Genomic DNA, 25,540 nt, shown 5'->3' on the forward strand with positions numbered 1-25,540 from the left:
ATATACATTAACTAAGACTGTCTAGAATTGCATTTTGATCAGGGAGTGATTTCAGGGTGGAGATTTAGATTTAGGCAGAGCAAATGATGTTTGCTCCTATATCCTCACAACCCAAAGTATGGGGCTCCTTTTATTTATCTAGCCTGCCTCCAAATTCCCAGCTAATCTGAAACTGATATTTGACATTTCCTCAGTATCTGCTTGGAGAAAAGGAACCTGTCATTGCTAGCTGGTAAAGTCAGCCTGATAAACATAATCCTCATGAGTCTTAGGAAAGCTGAGTTTCCTTGGAGCTGCTTAGAGACCGTGTCCCCGTCGGGGAAAGTTCAGTCTTAAGGGGACATGTGGGCAGATTGTTGGTGGGTGGGAGCGGAGGAGATGCTTTCCTGGGGGATTGGTGGCCTCTCCCATGCTGTGCTGAGGCTGGCCCCCCTGTGCTGGAGGCCCTTTCCTGGAACTGCTTGGGTGGAGGAGCCTGCATCCTTCACCTCTGGCCGCTCCCAGGACCTGGAGCCTGCTGTTCTGGGGCACAGGTACATAGCCGCTGCCTCTGACTACCTAGACCTGCCTTCTCCAACACCCCTAGCCTCACTGGAGCTTCAGCCATGGCTTTATCGTGAAAACACTGCTGAGAGCAGGGTCGGTAGGCTTTGCATAGACACCCCTCCCAAAGTTACAGAGCATAAATACCTAACTTCCTGAAATGTGGACGTTTTAAGAAAGGAGAGGATATATACTTGAAAAGGGTATAAGATACCTTATTTATGGCCCAATGTTGTTTCTCCCTTTCCCACAGGCATGTGTACCCTAAATATCATAACGATGTTCAGGATCTCTTGCAAACACATGCTCTTCCCTTTGCAGACGTAGTTGAGCTCTGCGGCCAGATCCACAGATCCTCCTCCTTGGCTGCACAGCATTTCATATTGGTGTTGCCTTGAATATGGGTTGACTTAAATGGATGGTCCTTTGTAACTTACATCAACTTCAGGGAGGCTGAGGGAGTCTTTACAAATTCCCTACAACAGCAAATCTTTGTTACTACAATGGTCCTTCTTAACTGCCCCTGTGTTATCAGCTGGATATCTGCCTGGGACCTGGGGGTTATAAAGCAGGAGTTGTCCAACTTTTTCTGCAAAAGGCCAGTTAGCAAATATTTTAAGCTTTGCCTAAATGTTTTAGGCTATTCGGGCTCTGTTGCAGCTACAATAAGTCCCCTACATACGAACCTTCAAGTTGCGAACTTTCAAAGATGCGAACCTACGTTTGCATGTCCAGTCACGTAAGTCAGTTCACATGTCTGGCGTACGTTGTCACGTGAGTGCATCCTCTACAAGTGGTTGTGCTTTTATGTACTTCACTGTACAGTACTGTATAGAGTACGGTAGTACAGTATCTTCATTTCAAGCCCAGGATGTCTGGAAGCAAGCGTAAAAGCAGCGGTGATGTAGCTGGAACTACTGCACTTTTCAAGGTACTGTACTGTAAGATTAAAAATGTCTTCTTTATTTTTTGTGTTTGTTTTTTAATGTATTATTTGTGTGAAAAGTATTGTAAACCTATTACAGTACAGCCCTAGATAGCTGATTGTGTTAGTTGGGTACCTAGGCTAGCTTTGTTGGACTTATGCATGCGCTCTCGGAACAGAACTCTTCTGTATGTAGGGGACTAACTGTCTTCAACTTTGTCGCCGTCGAGCGAAAGCGCCAAAGATAATATGCAAATGAATGATCATGTCTGTGTTGCAATGAAATTATTCATGGGCACTGAAATGTAAATTTCATATACTTTTCACATATCATGAAGTAGCTGCCAGCCATGCTAGCGGGAGTCTGCAAAGGTGGCAAAGGGAGGAAGCTGGAAGAAGGGGGGGGTATTTTTTCCTGCTTGTCAGGGGCTGCTTCCCTGCCCAGACCAAGGGGAGGTCCTGAGCCAGCACCTTAGTATGTGCTCCTAGGATGGTTTCTGGGCCTGGTGATAGTTCGCCCTGAACAACTGGCCCATCCTGACCAGGGCTTAGCTGTTACAGTATTCATTCCCACAGCCGACGTCCTGGAGCGCTTGATGGTTGGCAGAGGACGTTTTAACGTACTTATCTAATTTCCACAAGACAGATCGTATCCCTTTTTCATCATCAGGAAATGGAGGCTCCGTGAGGTTAAGTAACGTGTTCAAGCTCACCCAACCAGTACCCAGCACAGCTGGGAGTCCAGCTCCTATCCCCTGCTTTTTCCAGCACAAGCCATGAGCCCACCCATCTCAGATGCTGGTTTGCAGCTGGCAAGCAGCTTCTGTTTCTTGCGCGTGACTCAGTTGGGCCATATGGATGTCCCAGCTCTGTCCTTGGTGTCAACAGCCCCATTTCTACTAACCAAACTAAAGCATCTGCAGAGGAGGTGTGAGCCTGTCCCCGCAGTGAGCCCAGGGTGGGCATGAGGGTGGCTTCCTTGACAGCAACGTGACAGACTGACCTTGCTTTGCAGGGGGCGAATTCACCCGCCAGGCTGAGGTGACCTTTGTGGGGCACCCGGACAAGTTGTTCATTAAGCAGCAGTTCAGCGGTATTGATGAGCACGGACACCTGACCATCGACACGGAGCTGGAGGGCCGAGTGCCGCAGATCACCTTCGGCTCCTCGGTGTACATCGAGCCCTACACGGAGCTCTACCACTACTCCCACCAGGGTGAGCCGCAGCGCCAGCGTCCCGGGCCAGCGCCAGCGTCCCGGGCCAGCGCCGCATCCCAGGGCAGCGTCGCGTCCCAGGCCAGTGCCTCGTCCCAGGGCAACGCCGCGTCCTGGGGCAGCGTCACCCACAGGCTCCAGCCCTGAGCTCATGCCATCTCCTGGCCTTCGGAGAGGGAAGTGCAGGGAGTACCTTATACAAAGCACCTTTTCTCTAATAGATATCGTGCACACTCATTGGAGAGAATTTAGTGCAGAAAAGAAAATAAGCATAACTTACAGATGTAAAACCAGGACACAATTATTACTAGATTAAGTGTATTTCCTTTCAGCCTTTTCCTTTCATATAAAAAATATCCCAACATGTCTATATACCAACACAAGTAATATCCCAACATAAAATCTCATCATATTACATAATTTCAAAATAATATAATTTTTTTATAGTATACATCTGTATGTACTTTTTAAATTTCAAATTTACAGAAAAGTTGAAAATAGCAGTTTCCACATATCATTTACCCAGCCTCACCAGTTAACATTTTGCTACATTTACTTTATCATTCTCTCTCGCATACATGCATATATATATGGGGTTTTTTTGGAGAGTAAGTTTTAGGCACCGTGATCCTTCATTCCCTAAATATGTCACGTGTTCTTCCTAAGGACAAGAACATCCTCTCACACGGTCCTAGTACACTCATCAAAATCAGGAAATTTAACATTGATGCAATACTACTGTATACTCTATAGTCAAGTATATAGTTTCTATTTACATAATTTCAGTCATTCCACATTATTGTACCTTCACTTTTCCTGTTAGCATCAAATTATGAATACTTGATAGTTTCATTTAAATAGGCTTTGCAAACACTTTTTAATGAGATATCAATGTAAACCATTCTCTTTTCTAAGTTATTTCCAATTTTTCCGTCTCATAATGAGTTGAAATAATCATCTTCATCATAGATCTTGACCACATTTCTGATTCTTTTCTGACCAAATTCCTAGAAATAGAAGTGCCGAGTCAAAAGGCTCTTATTAAATGGCCATCCAGAAAGGTTGTACCAATTACCGTGGCTCTGTGGCTTGCTCCGGCCCTCCTGGGGAAAACGAGTGGTTGAATAGGAGGTGCAAGGAGCCACAGCACCCTGGTCTGCAAGTCAGGCTACGACCAGATGGTGTTTCTGGCAGCCCAGCATGTGGGAGCCGGACAGGAGGCAGCTTACACTAATCTTTTATATATTTTCTGGCTTTGATTATGAACTACAGCAGAGCACACAGATATAAAGAGTCTTTTATACTTTTTTTTTAAATAGGGAGTTGAGATTTTCATTGTATGGGAGAAAAGCAAGCTGTCTTCTAAGTGGGGAAGACTGTTTCCCTCTATTGAGATTTGCTCACAGCTCTTTAGTAATTTATAGAAATTGGCTACTGGAATCTATTAGTGTCTCATTTTTATATATCAGAGAACCGTTGAATCTAGGGTTATTTATAGCAGCCTCTATTTATTGAATCCTAAGTGAGATAACCCATAAAAAGCAGTTAGCACTCTGCTAGTCGCGTGGTAAATGCTCCATAAATGGTAGTGTGTCTTAATAAGAGTATTAACCTGCTTGATTCCAGAAATTTTACGTACATTATCTCATCCTCACCCCAACCCATGTCCGAAAGGAAACAGGGGGGAAAGAAGTTAGTTACTGGTCTATGATCACACACCTTGTGAGCGAAGGGGCAAGGTGTGAATCCAGGTATCTATCCCTCCAAGCCCGTGCTCTTTCCATCAGACCTTAAACTCTGGGTTGGTTCTGGGTGACGTAGGAACTTACAGAGAAGCACTTGATGAGAAAAAGCAGCAACTATTCCTAATGCAATTAACATCAATAATAGTATGGGAAATCTAGGTGGCGAAATGAGTCCCAATGCTGAAATAGGTTTTTTTTTTTTTTTTTTTTTTTTGTGATATGCGGGCCTCTCACTGCCGTGGCCTCTCCCGTCGCGGAGCACGGGCTCCAGTCACGCAGGCTCAGTGGCCATGGCCCACGGGCCCAGCTGCTCCGCGGCACGTGGGATCCTCCCGGACCGGGGCACAAACCCGCGTTCCCTGCACCGGCAGGTGGACTCTCAACCACTGCGCCACCAGGGAAGCCCCTGAAATAGTTTTATTTATCCTGTTCCATCCGATCTCTCAACTGGTAGCAGTATAGGCAGAGAACACCGCTGATGGTTTTAGAGCCCTTGACTAAGCCTCTTGTATCCTCAAGATCTCTCCTTTGTGCCCCTGCCTTGTCTCCCTGCTTCCATCCCGCATCCAGTGATCACATCATCCTCCACCCGGGAGTACACAGTGACGGAACCCGAGCGGGATGGCACCGCCCCTTCTCACGTCCACACTTACCAGTGGCGCCAGACCATCACTTTCCAGGAGTGCGTCCACGACGACTCCCGGCCAGCCCTGCCCAGCACCCAGCAGCTCTCGGTGGACAGCGTGTTTGTCCTGTACAACCAGGAGGAGAGGATCTTGCGCTATGCTCTGAGCAACTCTGTTGGTCCTGTGAGGGGTAAGAGGTGGCAGCTCAGACTGGGCGTTGTGTGTGTGTGTGTGTGTGTGTGTCTGCCTGCACTGTTCTCTCGGTGCTTTTGATGTGTTATCTTTCATCTCTTACTCTCAGTAAGAAGAAAGTTATGCTGAAATAGCTCCCGACAGAAATAAACGTCTTGTCATTTATGATTCTTAGAAAACCTACCCGTCTCTGTTCTGCTAACCTAAGGCCTCCTCGTTATTCCTTTCGGGGTAGAGAAGAATGATAATCCTTGAGTTACCTTAAAGAGTAGACCGTCCAAGGGCTGCAGCTGCCTATGGCCGGACATTTATTTTTATTGTATTCTTTTCCATTATGATTTATTGCAGGATATTGACTATAGTTCCCTGTGCTATACAACAGGACCTTGTTCTTTATCCATTCTATATATAACAGTTTGCATCTTCTAACCCCAAACTCCCAATCCATCCCTGTCCTTCCCCCACACCCTTGGCAGCCACAAGTCTGTTCTCTATGTCTGTGAGTCTATTTCTGTTTCCTAGATAAGTTCATTTGTTGTTGTTTCCATGTCATAGGTTGTTTCCATGTCTTGGCCATTGTGAATAGTGCTGCTAGGGGTGCATGTATCTTTTTGAATTGTCTGGATATATGCTCAGGAGTAGGATTGCTGGGTCGTATGGTAGTTCTAATTTTAGTTTTTTGAGGAACCTCCATACTGTTCTGCATAGTGGCTGCACCAATTTACCTTCCCACCAGCAGTGTAAGAGGGTTCCCTTTTCTCCACACCTTCTCCAGCATTTGTTATTTGTAGACCTAATGATGGCCATTCTGACTGGTGTGAGGTGATAGCTCGTTGTAGTTTTGATTTGTATTTCTCTAATAATTAGCAATGTTGAGCATCTTTTCATGTGCCTATTGATGGCCAGGCATTTAAAACACTCTGATAACTCACTGTGTGCTCAGGGCCTGGGGAAATCCAAATCAAATCTGCTAAAAGTCAGGCACGGAGCCTACAATGAGCTTTCTTCCTGGGGACGGCACATTGCGAGAGGGGGGGTTCTAGTCTGGGGGTGCTTCTGGCTGCGTGGAAGGAGCTGCAGCTAGTGGCACAGCCCAGTGTCAGGTCTCACATCATCCAAAATCTTTCTGCCCTAGGGGTTCTGTATATTTCGGGTCTAGGTGTGAAGGTCTTTCTCTTTTTCAGTTACTTTTGATTCTCCCTCTGTACCCAGGCCACTTCTCCAGCTAATTGGGTTTGTCCTCAGCTCCATAAAGCAGAAGGAGGGCAGGTGTCTGTCCCCTTCCTTTGACAGTTGTAGCTCCAGGCATCAGGGGTTGGCGTAGTTTTTCTTACAAGGCCAGACAGTATCAATAAATATTTCAGGCTTTGCCAGCCGTGCAGTCTCTCTCAGTTCTGTGACTGTAGCACAAAAGCAGCCAAGGACCATATGCAAGTGAATGGGTGTGGCTGGTTTCCAGTAAAACTTTATTTACAAAAACAAACAAACGTCCAAAGGGATGTAGTTTGCTGACCCCGCCTCAGGTGACCCCCCCCAGGTGACTCAGGAGTCGGCAGGTTTCCTGGTCATCAGTCCTGCCTTACTTTCTGGAGTTTCAGGAGGAATAAGAGTTTCTGAATCCTCACTGGGTTTCAATGTCTCTGCCTTCACAGATGGCTCCCCTGATGCCCTTCAGAATCCTTGCTACATCGGCACCCACGGGTGTGACACCAATGCAGCCTGTCGCCCCGGCCCCGGGACCCAGTTCACCTGCGAATGCTCCATCGGCTTCCGGGGAGACGGACAGACCTGCTACGGTACAGCCGTCCACTCTGGCTTGGTGGTGGTAGGCAGCGGGGTGGGGGGGGGCTGCAGAAACAGATCCTGTACAGCAGAGGGGCGAGGAAGAGGCAGCACCGGTGAGATAAACACTGATGGTCACGCTGAGTTGTTGAAGCCCCACACTCAGTGTTCCCTCCGGGATGTTAGGGGTCCCGGCCCTTCCTTCGTCTGGTCAGATGCCCTGACTCTAAGCAGCAGAGTAGAATTTATAAGGCCACACTCCACTTCTCGTCGAGAATACATGGGCTTAAAGGAAGGGAAAGTCAGCGCTGTTTATAAACACACACAATGTGACTACAACTGGGGCGTACCCAGGCGTTGTTGTGTTAGGTGGTCCCCAAACACTAACTGATTTAATTCAGCAGCCCTGATGAGATAGATGCTCTCATTTCTGTCTTTTAAAAATTATTTTTAATTGTGGTAAAATGCACATGATATAAAATTGATCATTCTAACTATTTTTAAGTGTGCGGTTCAGCAGCATTAAGTACATTTACATTGTTGTGTGACTGTCACAAACATCCATCTCCAGAACTCTTTTCATTTGCAAAACTGAAACTCTATTCCCATTAAATGACAACTTCCCATCCCTCCCCTCCACTGCCAGCCCCTGGCAACCACCATTCTATAATACTTTCTACAGATCTGATGATTCTAGGTAACTCATGTAAATGGAATCATACAGTACTTGTCCTTTTGTGTATCTGTCTTATTTCACTTAGGATAGTGGCCCCAAGGTTCATCTATGTTGTAGCCTGGGTCAGAATTTCCTTTCTCTTGAAGGCTGCGAAATATTCCATTGTATACACATACTCCTTTTTCTTTTTAATCCATTCATTTGTCTATAGGCACTGGGGTTGCTTCAGTTCTTTTCCTGTTGTGAATTATGCTGCTGTGAACGTGGGGTACAAATATCCGTTTGAGACCCTGCTTTCAGCTCTTTTGGGGATATACCCAGAAGTGGAATTGCTGGGTCACATCAATTCTGTGTGTGATTTTTTTTGAAGAACCGTCATATTGTCTTCTCCAGCAGCTGCACCATTTTATATCCCGTCACCAGTGCACAAGGGCTGCAGTTTCTCCGCATTCTTGCCAACACTTGTTTTGTTTTTTGGATAGCGGCCATCCTAATGGGTGGGAGGTCTATTCCTGTTTTGACAGATGAGCTGGGGACATTGGAACGTTGGACCTTGAGTCTCTGACTCAAGTGCATATATTATCCTGTCTTCATTGTACTTATTTTATTACTTATAATTTCACTTTAAATACTTTCACGTAGACAGCTTGATATTTATGTTTGTTACTAAATTTTAATCCACCACCAAGAGGCAGTTAGTTGACTCCTGACTCAATGAAGAGTCCATACAGCCGAGGCAACTAGGGTAAGAATGTCAAAGCTTCCTAAACCTACCACAGGGGCTCACCAACAAATGTAAGGAGTGCCAGAAGTAAAGTTCCCTAGTGAAATGGGTGGTGTGCACATGTCTTTTTGGCCAGAATGATGAGCAGCCCCCTTGAATGACTGGGGCATAAGAATCTGGGGAGCCCAGCAGCCTTGGAATTTGGGAACAATGCCTTGGGTCCGGAATCCATTGAATTGAATCCATTGGATGCCTCCAGTGAATTTCAGCTGTAGTGTGCTGATTTCACGTGAAGGTTAGCAGATCCTGCTGCTGGGGTATTGCTGCATTTACTTCAGAGTGAAATTTATGTGAGGTGCTCATTGGAACGTCTGAAAGGATGGAGAGCAGGGACTGGGCTTCCAGGAACAGCTTGTACAACTGTTTAGCCAGCTTGCTGATGACTTTGTCTGTGTGGTAGAATTCAATCTGAGACTCGCCTCCCTTGTAACATACCACTGGGCAGGGGACATAGTTCCTACTCACCTCTGATCATCAGAGCTCCCTGGTGTTTCCCCAAAGAGCCCAACAGTCTTGAATGGCTAAATCGGCTCAGGCCACTTTGAAACTGTGATAGTGTGTATGTGTGTGAGCAGAGACCTCCCAGGCCATGGTGACGGAGATGGATACCACAAAGGCATGAGGTGCCCCCATTTCTCCAGCAGAAGCCTGTACCTCCTTAGTCTTTATGTAGCTCTGCTTCAGCTTCATAAGCTAACTGAATACAGTAAGTCCCCTACATACAAGCCTGCAATTTGCGAACCGTCAAAGCTGCAAATGTGCATTCGCATGTCCAGTCATGTAAGTTAGTTCACGTGTCCGGTGTACATTGTCACGTGCATGCATCCTCTATGAGTGGTTGTGCTTTTGTATCCTGTACAGTACTGTATAGAGTACAGTATCTTTATTTCAAGCGCAGATGTCCGGAAGCATGCGTAAAATCAGCGGTATAGAGATGATTGTGGTAGTTGGGTACCTAGGCTAAGTTTGTTGGACTTACGAACAAATTGGACTTACAAACGCACTCTCGGAATGGAGCTCATTCGTATGGAGGGGAATTACTGTATTAGTAAAACATGGAGCTACCCCAACCTGCTGACCCATAACCTCTGGCTAGTTCTGCTTTTGGTGCCTGAGCTTGTGGTGGGACTGCTTGCTTCACTTTACCAAGGCACAACCAGCCATGCTTTACGGGTGGAATCTGTTGCTGTCGTGGAAACCCCTCTGATGTGTTGTCCCGGGAAGACAGGTGTTCGTGTGCACTTGCTTTTGCCCTGTTATCAGTCCTCATCCTGGGAGATTTGCACCATGGAATGTGGGTATATTCCTAGTCAGCCTACTTTCTGTTCTGGGTCATGAGAAGAAGCCTCGTAGTGTTCATGCATTGAGACACGGGGCTGTTGATAGGAAATTGCGTTAAGCAGATCACTTCACATATTATTTTGACCTGGAAAGTGCCTCTAAAGAGAATGAGGGTGAGCCTTTGTCATTCAGTGTGTGTAGCATTGATATAATGATAGATGACATTCAAAATAAGGCTGGGCCTGATTAGACACTGCAGAGTGACCCTGCGAGCTAATTTGGAGATTTCCAGTTGAATCACAAGAGCTCTGGTGCCTGACAGAATGGCTTCCCTATATTTCTCAGTTGGGAGGCTGTAAGAGAGCGTTTTGCACAATCTCTCATTGAGTGTACAACAAGGCATTTAACAAATAAATCCTGAGATCCTTCTCCAATGAGAGCCTGGTGTTTATGAAAAGGACACATTTTAGAGAAACTTAGCGTTGTTGAAAAACAGCCACTCTGAAAAAAAAGTCAAAAAGGAAGCAGTGATTACAGGAATAATCCAGGATTTTCCTGTAGGGTTAGGGAATGATTTATGTGAAAGGAAACCTCTTCCCAGGGAAGACGTTGACCAGATCATGACTAATAAGAACAATAATCTTCAAGGAGATATTGTGATCTTTTATAAGGAACAGTTTTCACTAGTTCATTGTTTCTACTAAAGAGTGGATTAGAGTCCTAGCCTCCAGTTACAGAAGGGAGGGTTTAAATTAGGCATTAGGAAGAATTTCCAAACTGTAAGGACCTTGAAATAATAGCAGGGAAATGGCTAGGGTTTTGCTCTAAAAGAAAAGGAGTCGCCCAGCTTGGATTTTATGTGTAGACCTGCATGGAGGTGGGGTAGTGCTAGGGGACCATCCCCTCCCTAATCCCACGGGCCGCCAGATCCTATTTGCCTTGCCGTGGTTCTCCAGGTAGGGTGTGCAGGATAAGCATCCTTCCAATCACCTAAGATGCTTTCTTGAAACATGCAGTTTCCCTTTCCATAAACCTTCTAGGGGTGGAATGAAGTTTGGAAAATTTCCCCTGGTGATTGTGTTCTGTCCCTTTGATTGAAAACTGCTGCTCTGTGCTCTTGTTGTTTGGCAGTTGAGTCTCAGCCGTGCATCTCTGCAGTTTGCACAGTGTGTCCAGGCATCTGGGCCTATAGTGTCCTCTGAGAGCTGTAGTGCAGACACAGTGAAGCAGAATGATCTTTTTCTCCCATGTTGTTGAAGCAGCAGCTGGTGGATGGAGCTGGAAAGTCCACACTTGCTGAATATCCCTCCACCCCCGTCCCAGCTCCAGCTCGTTAAGAGACTGCCTAGGGAGGGGCTTTGTTCTGTAACCTTCCAGCTGTACCTGGAGCCATCCTCTGGTCTGAGATCTTGTAGCTTTTTTTTTTTTTTTTTAATTGCAGTATAGTTGATTTACAGTGTTGTGTTAAGTTCTGCTGTACAGCAAAGTGACTCAGTTATACACATATATATGTTCTTTTTAAATATTCTTTTTCATTATGGTTTATCACAGGATACTGAATATAGTTCCCTGTGCTATACAGTAGGACCTTGTTTATCCATTCTAAACGTAATAGCTTGCATCTACTAACCCCAAACTCCCAATCCATCCCTCTCCCTCCCCCACTCCCCCTTGGCAACCACAGTCTGTTCTCTGTCTGTGAGTCTGTTTCTGTTTTGTAGATAGGTTCATTTGTGCCAAATTTTATTTTATTTTATTTTATTTTTTTTTAGTGTTTTTTTTTAACATTTAAATTAATTTATTTTTGGCTGTGTTGGGTCTTCGTTTCTGTGCGAGGGCTTTCTCTAGTTGTGGCAAGCAGGGGCCCCTCTTCATTGCGGTGCGCAGGCCTCTCACTGTCGAGTCCTCTCTTGTTGCGGAGCACAGGCTCCAGACGCGCAGGCTCAGTAGTTGTGGCTCACGGGCCTAGTTGCTCTGCGGCATGTGGGATCTTCCCAGACCAGGGCTCGAACCCGTGTCCCCTGCATCGGCAGGCGGATTCTCAACCACTGCGCCACCGGGGAAGCCCTGTGCCAAATTTTAGATTCCACGTACAAGTGATATGAGATCTTGTATCTTAAACACGTCACAGAAACTTACATTGCAGTCTAGTTTCAAAAGCTGAATGCCATTTGGTTTGGGTTTTTTTCTGAGTATAGGTCCAACTACGGGGCTGAAGTGGCAAAAATGCCTGTCTCGTGCAATGTAGTACAAAAAGCCAGCAGAACTCTTGCCTCGCCAGTGAAGAGACCGGCTGGACTGGCGATCGGAGGTGGAACGTGAGGAAGATTCACATGATGGAATTGAGGAGGAGCAGCTGAGCGGGGGAGGGGAGTTGTGTGGTCTCAGCCACTATGAAATCTTCCTCACATGCATCTCCAAGAGTTCTAAAAATGCCAGAAGTACCTGTGCACTCTGAGAGTGAGGTTGGCACAGAAGGAACTTGTGTGACTGTATTTATTTCAATCCATCAGTGGACAGGTAACCCAGGTGATGACAGAGTAGCTTGATTTCTTATCTGGACCAACCAGCCTTCCTGTAGTGGTAGACACAGATTGGCCCCCAATGCCAGTGGCCATCTGAGGGCTATGTTCCTGGAATCAGAACACCCCTGTGGCTGGTAGTGTAGGATAATAATAATAGGTACATTTCTTTTTTTTTTTTAATCTCTTTTTATTTTTTGGCCGCACCCAGTGGCATGCAGGAGCTTAGTTCCCCAACCAGGGATCAAACCCATGCCCCCTGAATTGGGAGCGCAGAGTCTTAACCACCGGATGGCCCAGGAAGTCCCAATAGGTACATTTCTTGAGCAGGCTAGGCTTACATCCATTTTCTGTAATCTTCAGTAGAACCCCTCAAGATGAATAGTAGTGTGAGTACTCACCAATGGGGAAACTGAGGCAGAGGAGTGAGGCAGCTTGCCCAGGACCACACAAGCTGGTAAGGAAAGGAGGCAGGATTGGAACCTAGCTGTGTCCAGCTCCAGGGCATACGTTCCTTTGTTCCAGTCACCCCACGCGAGGGCCACAGTACTGTCCTGTGGGAGAGCATCACTCACAATCTGATGAGTTAATGGTTTTCCTGTTAGTGCATTAAGCTCAGGATAACATTCCAAGATTCACAATTAGGCTTTAAACGGTCCAACTTTGCTTCGTCACTATTGTTGGAGAAAGGAATTTTTTTTTTTTTTTTGGTACGCGGGCCTCTCACTGCTGTGGCCTCTCCCGTTGCGGAGCACAGGCTCCGGGCGCGCAGGCTCAGCGGCCATGGCTCACGGGCCCAGCCGCCCCGCGGCATGTGGGATCTTCCCGGACCGGGGCACAAACCCGCGTTCCCTGCATTGGCAGGCGGACTCTCAGCCGCTGCGCCACCAGGGAAGGCCAGGAAATATTTTTGAACACGAGCATATTTAATTACGTTTAGGAACCTTATTCAGAGTCTGGAGACTTGTCTGCACGTCTTTCTAACACGTATTTGCCCATCTGATGTTAGTGGGCGCCAGGCTCAGCAACTAACTCCAAAATCCAAAAGGCAGGGCAGGTTGGGCGGGGAGCGGGGCGTACACATTTATTTAGGAGGAGGAGGACCTTGGGATCACTCTCAAATTATGCACAGAAAAAAAGATTTCTTTAACATCATTTTTGGAATATGAAAAGGTGTGTTTTAAAGTGGATCCATTTGCATGCCAAAATACTTTCTATTTTATTATGTTTAGTGGTGTCTGAAGAGGTGTTTTTTTTTTTTTAAAGTCTGCATTCAAATGAAAATTTGGGAGGGATTCCCTGACAGTCCAGTGGTTAAGACTTGGCGCTTACACTGCAGGGGGCCTGGGTTCGATCCCCGGGGAACTAAGATCCCCCAAGCCGAGCGGCGAGGCCAAAAATAAATAAATCAATCAATAAATCTTAAAAACATTTTTTTTTGCTGTAGATATCGACGAATGTTCAGAGCAGCCCTCGGTGTGTGGGAGCCATGCAATCTGCAATAACCACCCGGGAACCTTCCGATGCGAGTGTGTGGAGGGTTACCGGTTTTCAGAGGAGGGAACATGCGTGGGTAAGTAATTCACATGACATATGTCAGCACCTGTGTGAATGGTATTGCCTCAGGTAGTTATCCTGACTGAGACGGAAGGTTCCCTGTTCTGTTGGGGAGGACAGTTTACAAAGGTGAATCAGACTTCATTCCTTCCCTCCACCTGCCTGGAGAGTCACAGGCACAAGGAATAAGCAATGTTGTCTGTCTACACTGGTAATACCCTTCCCTTCTTATAAAATTCCTTTTAATTCTTTTCATTATTCTCTCTCTCTTTTTTTTTTTTTTTTTTTTTTGCTGTACACGGGCCTCTCACTGCTGTGGCCTCTCCCGCTGCGGAGCACAGGCTCCGGACGCGCAGGCTCAGCGGCCATGGCTCACGGGCCCAGCTGCTCCGCGGCACGTGGGATCTTCCCGGACCGGGGCACGAACCTGCATCGGCAGACGGACTCTCAACCACTGTGCCACCAGGGAAGCCCCCATTATTCTTTTAATAGCTATTCAAACAATTAGACATGTTTCTCCTTATAATTAGTGGCCTTGGGATTCACGTGGAGGGAACACCTTATAGGCATTTGTGTCATTACCTGCCTTAGATTGAATTCTTCCTGATTTACATCTGAAACTCCATTCGGAGCCTTTCTATTTATGGATTTCCATTTTACAAGCCACAAGTACTAGCATAACTTCATAGCCTATCAAAGTTAGAAGTTAAGGCTATTAATTAGGCTAATTATGCTTTAGGTTGCTGATGATTTTGGTGATGATGGTGATGGGCCAACTCCAAAGAGCCCGACTGTTTAAGTTTCCCCACTTTTTCCGACTGCTGCACTTTGACCTGTTGTTTCCAAGAATTTCAAGTTCAGAGATTCTTGGAGATTTCCAGGTCTGGAGGGCAGCATGCGAAAGGGGCCGTCGGAACTCAACATTTCTTCCCAATTTAAAACAGATTCCTCTTCTACTGCATCAGTGAACCATCTCCTTGCCCTTTCCTTGCTGTTTACTAAACCCTAGCATGCTTTCTGTTTGCTCTGTCTTGAAACTCAGATGAGGCCGCCAAGGTCCCAGGGTGAGTTGGTGTCTTGAGGGTGGAGAGAACAGGCCGTTCTCATATTTGAGTATGACCCAAACATCTGTGAACTGAGAGACAGCCAGTCCCCTTTGCACAGAGCTGAGATTTCAACTCTGCTAAAGTTACTTCTCTCTTTTTTTTTTTTTTTTTCCATAGAGAACAACAATTTCTGTGAATTTGGCCTGACTTCCTTCTCTACTTTTTGAGACGAAGGAGATTCAAAGGTCTATTTTTTGTGACAACACCATTTACATTACATTTCGGCTCAAGCTTTGGTGGTGGATCCTTTAGCCCTTGGGTGGTGACATGGACAGTCCTGGGGCAGACGTGTGTGAGGCATGTTGTGTCCTCAGTTTCTGTCTCCAGCCATTCCTGGAGACAGGAATGTGTCCTCACGGAAGGGCTAGGGTGGGCTGCAAGACAGGCGGTGGGCAAAGGTCTACTCCTAGGCCTTTGATTTTGAGGAAGACAACCTCTCTGGACCTCAGTTCCTCACCTGTAAAATTAGACTGCATCATGGGCTTCCTCTGTCCTGTGAAGCCCTTGGAGATGCCCCAGGATCTGCCAATGGGGATACAAGGACTATTTCATTTTTCTGTATATCAGTTTCTGAGTAAGATTTTTTTGGAATAATGGATTCCCCCCTCTCAGAAGCAAGTGTGAAAAAACCACCTGAAGATCTTTAAGTTCCACCAAGGCCTGGCATCGAGGCTTCCTGATTCTCCCCCTGCCTGTGGCCCCCTGTGCAATTCCATCCCACTTGGCTTTTTGCCTCTTTTAATTGGCTCCTTTGAGACTCACCTCATAGAGAGATGGTTCACTGGGTGAAGCCAAGTCTGCCTGAATGCATCACACAAAGATTCTGACTCATCACTGGATGATTCATTGGTCAGTTTCACTCTCCCAGAATTCCTTGTGAAAACGACGTCCTGGGTTGAAGCCCAGGCTGGGACGGTGTCTGTCAGGTCAGAGCAGGGAAGGGTGAGGAAAGAATCTGGATGGTTTAGGAGGCTGGCTCTGTGTCCTGAGAACTGTGAGGGGCTGGGCTGTCATGCAGGGTGAGTGGATGGCCAGAGGTGACTGTCTTTCCATGAGGATGGGTATCCATTAGGGGAGGGGCTGCTTTGTGGATTTCCATCTTTGTCATTTTCTGCAAGCCTGTGACTTTCTCTTTTCCACTGGGTGCAAACTTTTAGTTAGTTGGAATGTGCAAAGTATGCTGACACAAAGGAAGAGAGCCTCAGCTGGCCTGCAAATCACCTTTATGTGTAGATACAGTTGCCCGCTGTGATATGTGGCCTGTACGGAGCATGGGCGGGTTGGGACCCCGAGCTGTACAGTGCACGGCACCATGCACCTGCCCATCGGTCGGGGGAACAGGGCTGGGCTTAGGCTAAAGGCTCAGCCTGGCTCACCGAGCGTTCCTGTTCTCCCTCCCTCTCCTGTCATGTTGTTCGGAAAAATTATTGTGAATCATTCACCTTTGTGACCTTTTTCTCAGAACTTAAAGTAACTAGAGGCTGTGAAACCACTCTCCTAAAGGCTCTTTATTCCCCACCCTTTTCTCTCCTTGTAACACGTGGCTTCTTTCCCTCATTTTGTCCTTCCTTCTTGACATCCCCTCCCTTCTCCGCGTTGTCTCATTTCCTGGCCCCAGCCAGCCTTGCAGGTGTCTCTCGGGGACCAGTGTCACATTGGGTGGCAGCACCTCAGGGCAGTTCCTCGGCTCTGCCCATGCCAGGTCACAGTTCAGGGTTCTCTTCAGAAATGCAGGAGGTAGGGCTTCCCTGGTGGCGCAGTGGTTGAGAATCCGCCTGCCGATACGGGGGACGCGGGTTCGTGCCCCAGTCCGGGAAGATCCCACGTGCCGTGGAGCGGCTGGGCCCGTGAGCCGTGGCCGCTGAGCCTGCGCGTCCGGAGCCTGTGCTCCGCGACGGGAGAGGCCACAACAGTGAGAGGCCCGCGTACCGCAAAAAAAAAAAAAAAAAAAAAAAAAAAAAAAAAAAGAAATGCAGGAGGTAGAAAAGTAAAACCCCAACTGACCATGTAATTGTAATTAATTTTTTAAAATTAATTTTTGTTGGACTGTAGTTGCTTTACAATGTGTTAGTTTTTGCTGTACAGCAAAGTGAATCCGCTATACGTATACATATATCCCCTCTTTGTTGGATTTCCTTCCCATTTAGGTCACCGCAGAGCACTGAGTAGAATTCCCTGTGCTGTACAGTAGGTTTTCACTAGTTATCTATTTTATACATAGTAGTGTATACATGTCAATCCCAATCTCCCAATTCATCACACCACCACCTCCCCCCCCCCACTTTCCCCCCTTGGTGTCCATACATTTGTTCTCTACATCTGTGTCTCAGTTTCTGCCCTGCAGACCAGTTCATCTGTACCATTTTTCTAGGTTCCACATATATGCGTTAATATATATTATTTGTTTTTCTCTTTCTGACTTACTTCACTCTGTATGATAGACTCCAGGTCCATCCACGTCTCTACAAATGACCCAATTTCATTCCTTTTTATGGCTGAGTAATATTCCATTGTATATATGTGCCACATGTTCTTTATCCATTCGTCTGTCGACGGGCATTTAGGCTGCTTCCATGACCTGGCTATTGTAAATAGTGTTGCAATGAACATTGGGGTGCATGTGTCTTTTTGAATTATGGTTTTCTCTGGGTATATGCCCAGTAGTGGGATTGCTGGGTCATGTGGGAATTCTATTTTTAGTTTTTTAAGGAACCTCCATACTGTTTTTAAATACCATTTTGAGCCTGATTTTCTGTCCTTTCCAAAACTTTCCCCTCCCTCCCACCCTGCACCCCCTGCTAGTTGACAGGCAGGGTGAGAATTGTAGGAAATTGCCAGCCTGTGGGGTTAGGAGCCTTTGAGGGAAGCACAGCTGGATGTGCTGGTGGCTCCTCTTGTGTAAATTAGTGAAAAGGTCTCCTTTGGGTTGTTGTATATTTTGCTTAAAAATATACACTGCCAAATGTAAAATAGCTAGCTAGTGGGAAGCAGCTGCATAGCACAGGGAGGTCAGCTCTGTGCTTTGTGTCCACCTAGAGGGGTGGGATAGGCAGGGTGGGAGGGAGACGCAAGAGGGAGGGGATATGGGGATATAGGTATACGTATAAACTGATTCACTTTGTTATACAGCAGAAACTAACACACCATTGTAAAGCAGTTATACTCCAATAAAGATGTTAAAAAAATAAAGAAAAAAGAAAAAGAAAAATAAATGCTTTGTATACTTTGAAAATGAAAAAGGTAGAACTAAATTGTTTGGAGTTGTAAAGTCCTAAAGCTTCCTTCAAAAGAAAATTGCTCTGGCATGAAAAATGGTCTTACATAAAGGAAAACGTGATTTAAAAAATTAAATTATAGGGCTTCCCTGGTGGCGCAGTGGTTGAGAGTCTGCCTGCCAATGCAGGGGACACGGGTTCGTGCCCCGGTCCGGGAAGATCCCACGTGCTGCGGAGCGGCTGGGCCCGTGAGCCATGGCCGCTGAGCCTGCGCGTCCGGAGCCTGTGCTCCGCAACGGGAGAGGCCACGACAGTGAGAGGCCCGCGTACTGCAAAAAAAAAAAAAAAAAAAGAAAAAAATTAAATTATAAACTGCCTTTTTCTAGAAAGGGTTTGAGGATTATAGAAGCATAGGTGTGGGAATTCCCTGGCGGTCCAGTGGTTAGGACTGTGCACTTTCACTGCCATGGGGCCGGGGTTCAATTCCTGGTCAGGGAACTGAGATCCTGTAAACCAAGCAGCTTGGCCAAAAAAAAAAAAAAAGAAGCAAAGGTGAAGGTGATGGCAGGGCAGGGGACATTAGGACCTACACATGTTGCAGCAAGGTCCTTCCCTGTTACCAAGGGTGGGGCGCGATGAGGCTGGAGCAAACACAATGTGTAAAATGATCACTCACGCACTCTAATGACTTGAATATTTGATGGAAGAGAAGTGAGGCTCCTTTCCTGGTTGTTCTGTCTGGGTATATTTCCCCTACCTTTTTTTGGTCCCAATTCTCCGAGAGTGTCCCTTTCACACTTTGCGAGCTGAAGGAATTGGGGGAAAGAGGACCCTGGAGAGAAGAAGAATGTTAGAAACGATGAAAAGTGAGAGAAAACAGGAGTGGTCCAAGGAAACAGTGTGTCCTTGGTTTGGTTCAGTGTAATCTGGGCTACTGTTTTCTAGAAAGAAATTTGGACCACTTGTAGCAATTTAAAATCCAGTAACCCTTTGGCCACAGACTTGGTTCCATGGTCCCTGTCCCATGGGAGTTAGTTAACAGTCCAACTTCAGGAGTCTAAACTGCTGAGTCCACAGCCTGGGCCTCCATCCGCCAATACAGTAGTTTGCTAACCTCTCATGGGCGCAGACCTTTGAAGAGGATCCTCTTCTTTACCTGTCCCCTGACAGTGCTTGGAGCTCTCTCTGCCGAAGCACTTGAGGCAGGGTGAACTGGAATTAATCTTGGGAAGACTCATTGAAGATAAAGATGAGGAGACTTCCTGTATCCAGGATAATCTAAACCCCGAGGACCTCCTTTTAGGAAGAAAGTATTCTGTTCTGACATTGCGGGAGCCAGGACTCTGACCTAGGCCTTAGAGCTTTAAGACCAGAAGTTAAAGTGCCTTACGAACCCCAGAGTATCTGAACCAGCTGTTGGAAATCACCCCCTAGACCTTAGTCCCTGACTTTCATCTTGAGGCAACAGCACAAGATGGGGTATGATTTTCTAGCCTCTGTGTCACATGCCTACTTCCTACGACCTCATTCTCTGAGTCTTGTCATCAGGACCCTTTAGAAAATAATAGTCCCATCTACTGGGCCTCCCCATGCTTGGCAAGCTGGAAGTCATTCCTGTTCTACAGAGGAATAAACTGTGGCTCCGAGAAGTTATATGATTTACCCAAAGCCATATGGTAGACTCATGCACCTAGTAGAAACCCAGGGCTGCCCACCCCAGAGGCCCACAGTCATTCTACCGTCCCCATCTCACTTCCCTGGGAACGTTTATTTCACCTTCCTTGGTGGGACGTGGGTGACTTAGGCATTCGTAGTGGATATTCCACCCGCCTAGTGAGCCGAGGGCAAAGATACCGTGGAAGTCTCAGATCCTCAGCTCCAAACGCTCCACCAACAGATGCCACGGGAAGCATGTCTACCTGCAGATTCCACCTCCACATCCAGATGAAGGGAAAGTTGGGTTTCGGGGACCAGGTGTGGAGAGTGGCCTGAGACAGAGCCTTGGGGCAAAGCTGAGGTCAAGAGCCAGGCCGATTGACCCCCTGCAGTGGCAGGCTGAGAAGACTTTTCAGAGGTGGGATCCAGGTGGGAGGAAACAGGAGGAGAGCCAGGGGTACCATCCAGCGGGGAGCAGGGATGAACCTGAAGAGATGTCTGGAGGTCTGGGGTCCAGACATAGTCCACCTCAGTGGACTCCACTGCTTGGAAGGGCCCTGGGACTTCTCAGGGGACTCTTCCAAACACTGCGTGTCAACCTTTTGTCTGAAGCTGTTGTGGACCAGCGCCCCATCAACTACTGTGAGACTGGCCTTCATGACTGTGACATCTCTCAGCGGGCCCAGTGCATCTATTTGGGAGGCTCCTCCTACACCTGCTCCTGTCTGCCAGGCTTCTCTGGGGATGGCAGAGCCTGCCAAGGTACGTGGTCACTCTGACTTTCCTCCCTGTGTAACCTGAAAAAATTCCCTGGGTGATACTTATCATATGCTAATTACTGACTCAACTCCGAATTCAAGAGAATTCTTCTCGGGCTTCCCTGGTGGCACAGTGGTTAAGAATCCGCCTGCCAAGGCAGGGGACACGGGTTTGAGCCCTGGTCCAGGAAGATCCCACATGCCGCGGAGCAACTAAGCCCGTGCGCCACAACTACTGAGCCTGCGCTCTAGAGCCCGTGAGCCACAACTATCGAGCCCATGCGCCTAGAGCCTGTGCTCCGCAACAAGAGAAGCCACCGCGATGAGAAGCCCACGCACTGCAATGAAGAGTAGCCCCCGTTCGCCCCAACTAGAGAAAGCCCGTGCACAGCAATGAAGACCCATCGCAGCCAAAAATAAACAATAAAATAAAATTTTTTTTTAAAAAAAAGAGAATTCTTCTCTCAACTCTGTTGAGTAGATGGGCTGTATTTTGTATCTCTAGTAATTTGAATTATGTGTTTTCTTTGGGGGGCTATTCTCATTGGGGAAGACACTTGTCCTCCCCGTACCATTTTGTTCCATGTCACTTGCTCGTTCAGGCAGTAATTAAACATCTGCTGTCTGCTAGGGACTGAGGAGATTGTCTTTCATGAAAAGACAAACAGTCCTTACACACATGGAGCTTAAAGTCCAGATTTTGATTTAATAAGATATATACAGTCATTCACCTGGCCTGCTTTAATCTTGTGTTCCAAAAAAAGTGAAGTCCCCTTTTTGAATAAATGACTTCAGATACAGAGAATAAATGGTTCCACAAAATTCTCTCAGACCTCAGATCAGTCCATTGTTGACAGCTAGGGTACTCTTAAAGTTAATTTTAAGTGACATAACTCTGAACACCATTCCCCGGTCCCGTGGTTTGCAAAATTACTTAACGTTATACCATGGAGTATTTCTGGGAAGTCCAGGCTTTTCTAAGAGATTATAATTTCTGAAATACTTTCTTTGTTTCTGAACATGTGAATTTTCTCTGGTCTTTGAGATTCTTCTGTCAAGCAGTTAATCATCTGTCTCCAAACTCAGACATTTTTGAAGCTCTCGTTTATGATGAGAAGGAAATAATGAAAAAATCCCCTCGTTTTTCCTTTTGCATGCTTGATTTTTCATGAAAACATCAAAGTGAAACACATTTGTAAATACACTAGATAGAAATTGAGGAGTTAGTGTTTTGGTAATTAATGTTTGGTGAGTTCTTAAATCACTGTTCCCAGATTAGAAACTGAGTCCCCAAAAGTTGAGCAAGTGGCTTACATTATTGTGTAAACTAGGAATTCTAGAAGAAATCTCACTATCCCTGGGCTTGGTGGCTGTCTTGCAGATGTGGATGAATGCCAGCTAAGCCGATGTCACCCTGATGCCGTCTGCTACAACACTCCAGGGTCCTTCACGTGCCAGTGCAAACCTGGTTATCAGGGAGACGGCTTCCGCTGCATGCCTGGAGGTAAGGTGTCGGGGATGTTTGGAGTTGGTGGGTCATTGCCCTGTCCGTGAGTACTGAGTACATGGCCCTGGGAGAGAAGGCACCTGGTGGGGATGTGGGAGGCTCCGTGGAGAGTTGAGATGGGCGATCAGAGCACAGCTGCGGTGTTGAGCTTGTGGGTCGCACACTGCACCACTCTGGGGGTCCCACACCTGGACCAGAACTGTGCTGGCAGCCTGGAGGCTGGTCATCTCTGTGACTTGAGCAATACAGGGTAAGAACTGATCTGTATTAGGGTTCTGCAGAGAAACAGAACTAATGGATGTGTGTGTGTGTGTGTGTGTATATATATATATATATATAGAGAGAGAGAGAGAGAGAGAGAGAGAAATATATTTATTTGTATATAAAGAGATTTATCAGAAGGAATTGTCTTACACAACTATAGATGTTGGCAAGTCCCAAGGGTTGTAATCGGCAAGCTGGAGACCCAGGAATAGCCAGTGTCTGAATCCAAAGGCAGGAGAAAGCTCATGTTCCATTCATAGGTTATCAGGAAGGGAGAGTTCCTTCTTACTCGGGGAAGGGTCCACCTTTGTGTTCAATTCTGGCCCTCCACTGATTGGATGAGGCCCACCCACCTAAGGGAAGGCCATCTGCTTTACTCAGTCTACAGAGTGAAAGGTTAATCTCAGCCAGAAACACCCTCAGAGAAACACCCAGAAAAATGTTTGACCAAATACCTGGGCACCCTGTGGCCCAGTCAAGTTGACACCTAAAATTAACCATCACAGATTCCTAAGAGTCACGGGGAATGGTGCTGGGGTGGGGTGGGGGAGGTGAAGGGCCACCAGTTGTGGGAAGGGGCAGGCTGAGGACTCTGCAGAATTGGGCGTGCCACCTATTACTCCTGGACCGTGCAGCTTCTCAAGTTGAGCCTTTGGTGCTATCTCATTAGATCATGAGGATAATGATAGCCCTAGTTCTGTACCTGGAATGATCCTGGAACTTAGGAGGCACTCAACAAATGCTGTTGAATGAATGCGTATAATTAGCTGCCATTAGCATGAAGCCTACTGTGTGCTGGGTGCTTTACCTGCACCATTTCATGTAATGTTCATAATCATCTCTTTAAAGTAAGTACTATTACTATTTCCATTTACATAGAGGATGCTAAAACACAGAGATAAAAGCACAATCAAGGTCCCAGGGGTAGTAAGTACTAGAACTAAGTCTCAAACCCAGGTCTGCCGGATGGACTCCAACTTGACTTCAGTTCCCGAAACCACATGGTATCCTGTCATGAGATGAAGGATGTATCTGATCCGACTGCAGTTAGCCAGTTGAGTTGTTTCTTATTTTAATTGCTGCTGCTGTTGCTGGCCAAAGAGATTTATGCCACTGTCAATGTTTCAATAAGAGATACATGGAAATTTCCATTTCATCACTTTTATGAGCAATTACAAGCTATTTCAATGTCTGCCTCCCTTCACTAGCCTTGAGTGCCTTGAGCATAGGGTGCCTTTGCATTTTATTTTCATGTCCCCAGTATCCTGTGGAGTACGTGGCCTATGTTGGGGCTCATAGCTCTTTATAGTTGTTGAGGAAATAAATGAATGCACCTCTCCTACCGGCAGCGTATAATAGTATTGATAATTATTTATTTGCACTCTCAACAGGACTGGGTGTGACCAGTTTTTAGGATAATTGACCATCTAAAAGGAGAAGAATATCAGATTAAAGTTTGAATTTCAATATACAGTACTACATATTGCTGGTCTAAATTGTTTTCTTCTGCTTAGGACAGGACTCAACAAACTATGACTTGCAGGTCAAATCTGCAAGTTTTTGTAAATAAAGTTTTATTGGAACACGCCTACTCTAGTTTATGAATAGCCTATGGCTGCTTTCATTCTGCAAAGACAGAGGTCAGTAGTTGTGGTAGAGACTGTAAAGCCTGAAATATTTACTACCTGGCCCTTGACAGAAAAAGTTTGATGATTCCCAGCCTAGTTGAACCCAGGCAGGATCAACCTTTTGTTCCTGAAATTATGGGTAAAAGACACGGCTCTCCCCACAGATTCTGATAGGCAGGTTACCTAGAGAAAAGTTCATGATCATTTGAGTTAAGACATTCCAGCAGCTATTAAAAATGACTAAGGCATTATCTCCTTAGGCTTCCTTCACATCTCCAGTTCAGAAGGAAGCAGATGTTTCATTTTTTATTTTTGTTCTTTTAACCCGACTCCCGGCCCCATTTTCGAGGCTCTATTGACTAAACAGAAACAAATCCAGACCTATAGTCTGGGATACAAAAATGAGACTGATTGGATGAAACCAATCAGAGTTCTTTGCTAGGATTATTTAGCTATTTAATCCTGTTTTCTTAAGAAATTCAACGTCTATTTATATGCTTGAGAGAGAATGTACACTCGAAATATATGTGTCCATCGAGTATTGTTCATAACAGAAAATAAAATCGAAGTGACTAGCAACAGGAGGCATGGACAAATGAGCTTGGGTACAATCCATACTATGAAATAATATACAGGAGTTAAAATGAGTGAACTGGAGGGAATCGCCTAGTGGTCCATGGTTAGGGCTCCACACTTTCACTGCCAAGGGCCCTGGTTGAATCCCTGGTCGGGGAACTGAGATTCCGCGAGCCACGAGGTGCAGCAAATAAATATATGAATGAATGAACACATTAAATAATAAGTAAGTAAATAAATAAATCGGAGTGAACTAGAGTTAATGGATAAATCTCCACAGCATGTTGGGCAAAAAAATGTCATAAAAGACTCTCACTTTCTGAAATGGCTCATACTCTGTCTATGGAGTGTGTGTCTCTCAATAAATTTACTTCTTATGTATTAAAAAAAATAGTCATAAAAGGATATATGCAGTATGATCCCATTTATATGAAATGTAAGCCTGTGTGAAAAGAAACCTGCATATGTATAAACATATACAATAAAACTATAAAATGCATGCATGGGAATGAGAAACAAAAACTTCAGGATAAAGGTTACTTCTATGGTAGGAGAGGGAATTGGGGTTGGGAAGGGCTGCACAGGGGCTGCATTTGTATTTCTAATGTTTTTTATTTTCCCAGCTGCAATATGAACACTGAGGTTTTCATCATATTTTTCTAAATTTTGTGTGACTAAATAGTGAAATATTAATGAAAAATTAAATATAGTGTTATCTGGACTCCTGTTACCAAACATAATGAAGTGATTGAGCATTTTGGGGTACCTACTCTATACAGAGGGGCTAGTTTAAAAAAATAAAAAACTAAACTAGCTTTAGGGGTAAGTCAGTTAAGGTCATGGCTACTGCAGTATCAGCCAATGATAAGCAAAACAAAAAAAATGGTGATTTGTTCTCCACAGTCCTTCTGTACTCTTTGCCCAAAATACATGTGTGGATTGTGAAATCAACTCAGTGGAGCACTATTACCATTTTCTTTTA

The 25,540-nt window shown here is 45.9% G+C and overlaps 1 protein-coding gene across 2 annotated transcripts in view; it reads left to right on the forward strand.

The window, feature by feature from the left end:
- NID1 (nidogen 1) overlaps nucleotides 1-25,540 on the forward strand; it is a 91,927-nt gene that overhangs the window by 34,706 nt on the left and 31,681 nt on the right. For both annotated transcript variants that reach the window (XM_059054613.2, XM_059054612.2), the window contains exons 7-12: nucleotides 2,484-2,684; nucleotides 4,999-5,244; nucleotides 6,899-7,042; nucleotides 13,739-13,864; nucleotides 20,438-20,587; nucleotides 21,965-22,087. In XM_059054613.2, coding sequence (XP_058910596.1) covers nucleotides 2,484-2,684; nucleotides 4,999-5,244; nucleotides 6,899-7,042; nucleotides 13,739-13,864; nucleotides 20,438-20,587; nucleotides 21,965-22,087 — 990 coding nt within the window. The remainder of the gene's footprint in view (nucleotides 1-2,483; nucleotides 2,685-4,998; nucleotides 5,245-6,898; nucleotides 7,043-13,738; nucleotides 13,865-20,437; nucleotides 20,588-21,964; nucleotides 22,088-25,540) is intronic.

This window comes from Kogia breviceps, chromosome 2, assembly GCF_026419965.1.
Source record: "Kogia breviceps isolate mKogBre1 chromosome 2, mKogBre1 haplotype 1, whole genome shotgun sequence".
Lineage (NCBI taxonomy): Eukaryota > Metazoa > Chordata > Mammalia > Artiodactyla > Physeteridae > Kogia > Kogia breviceps.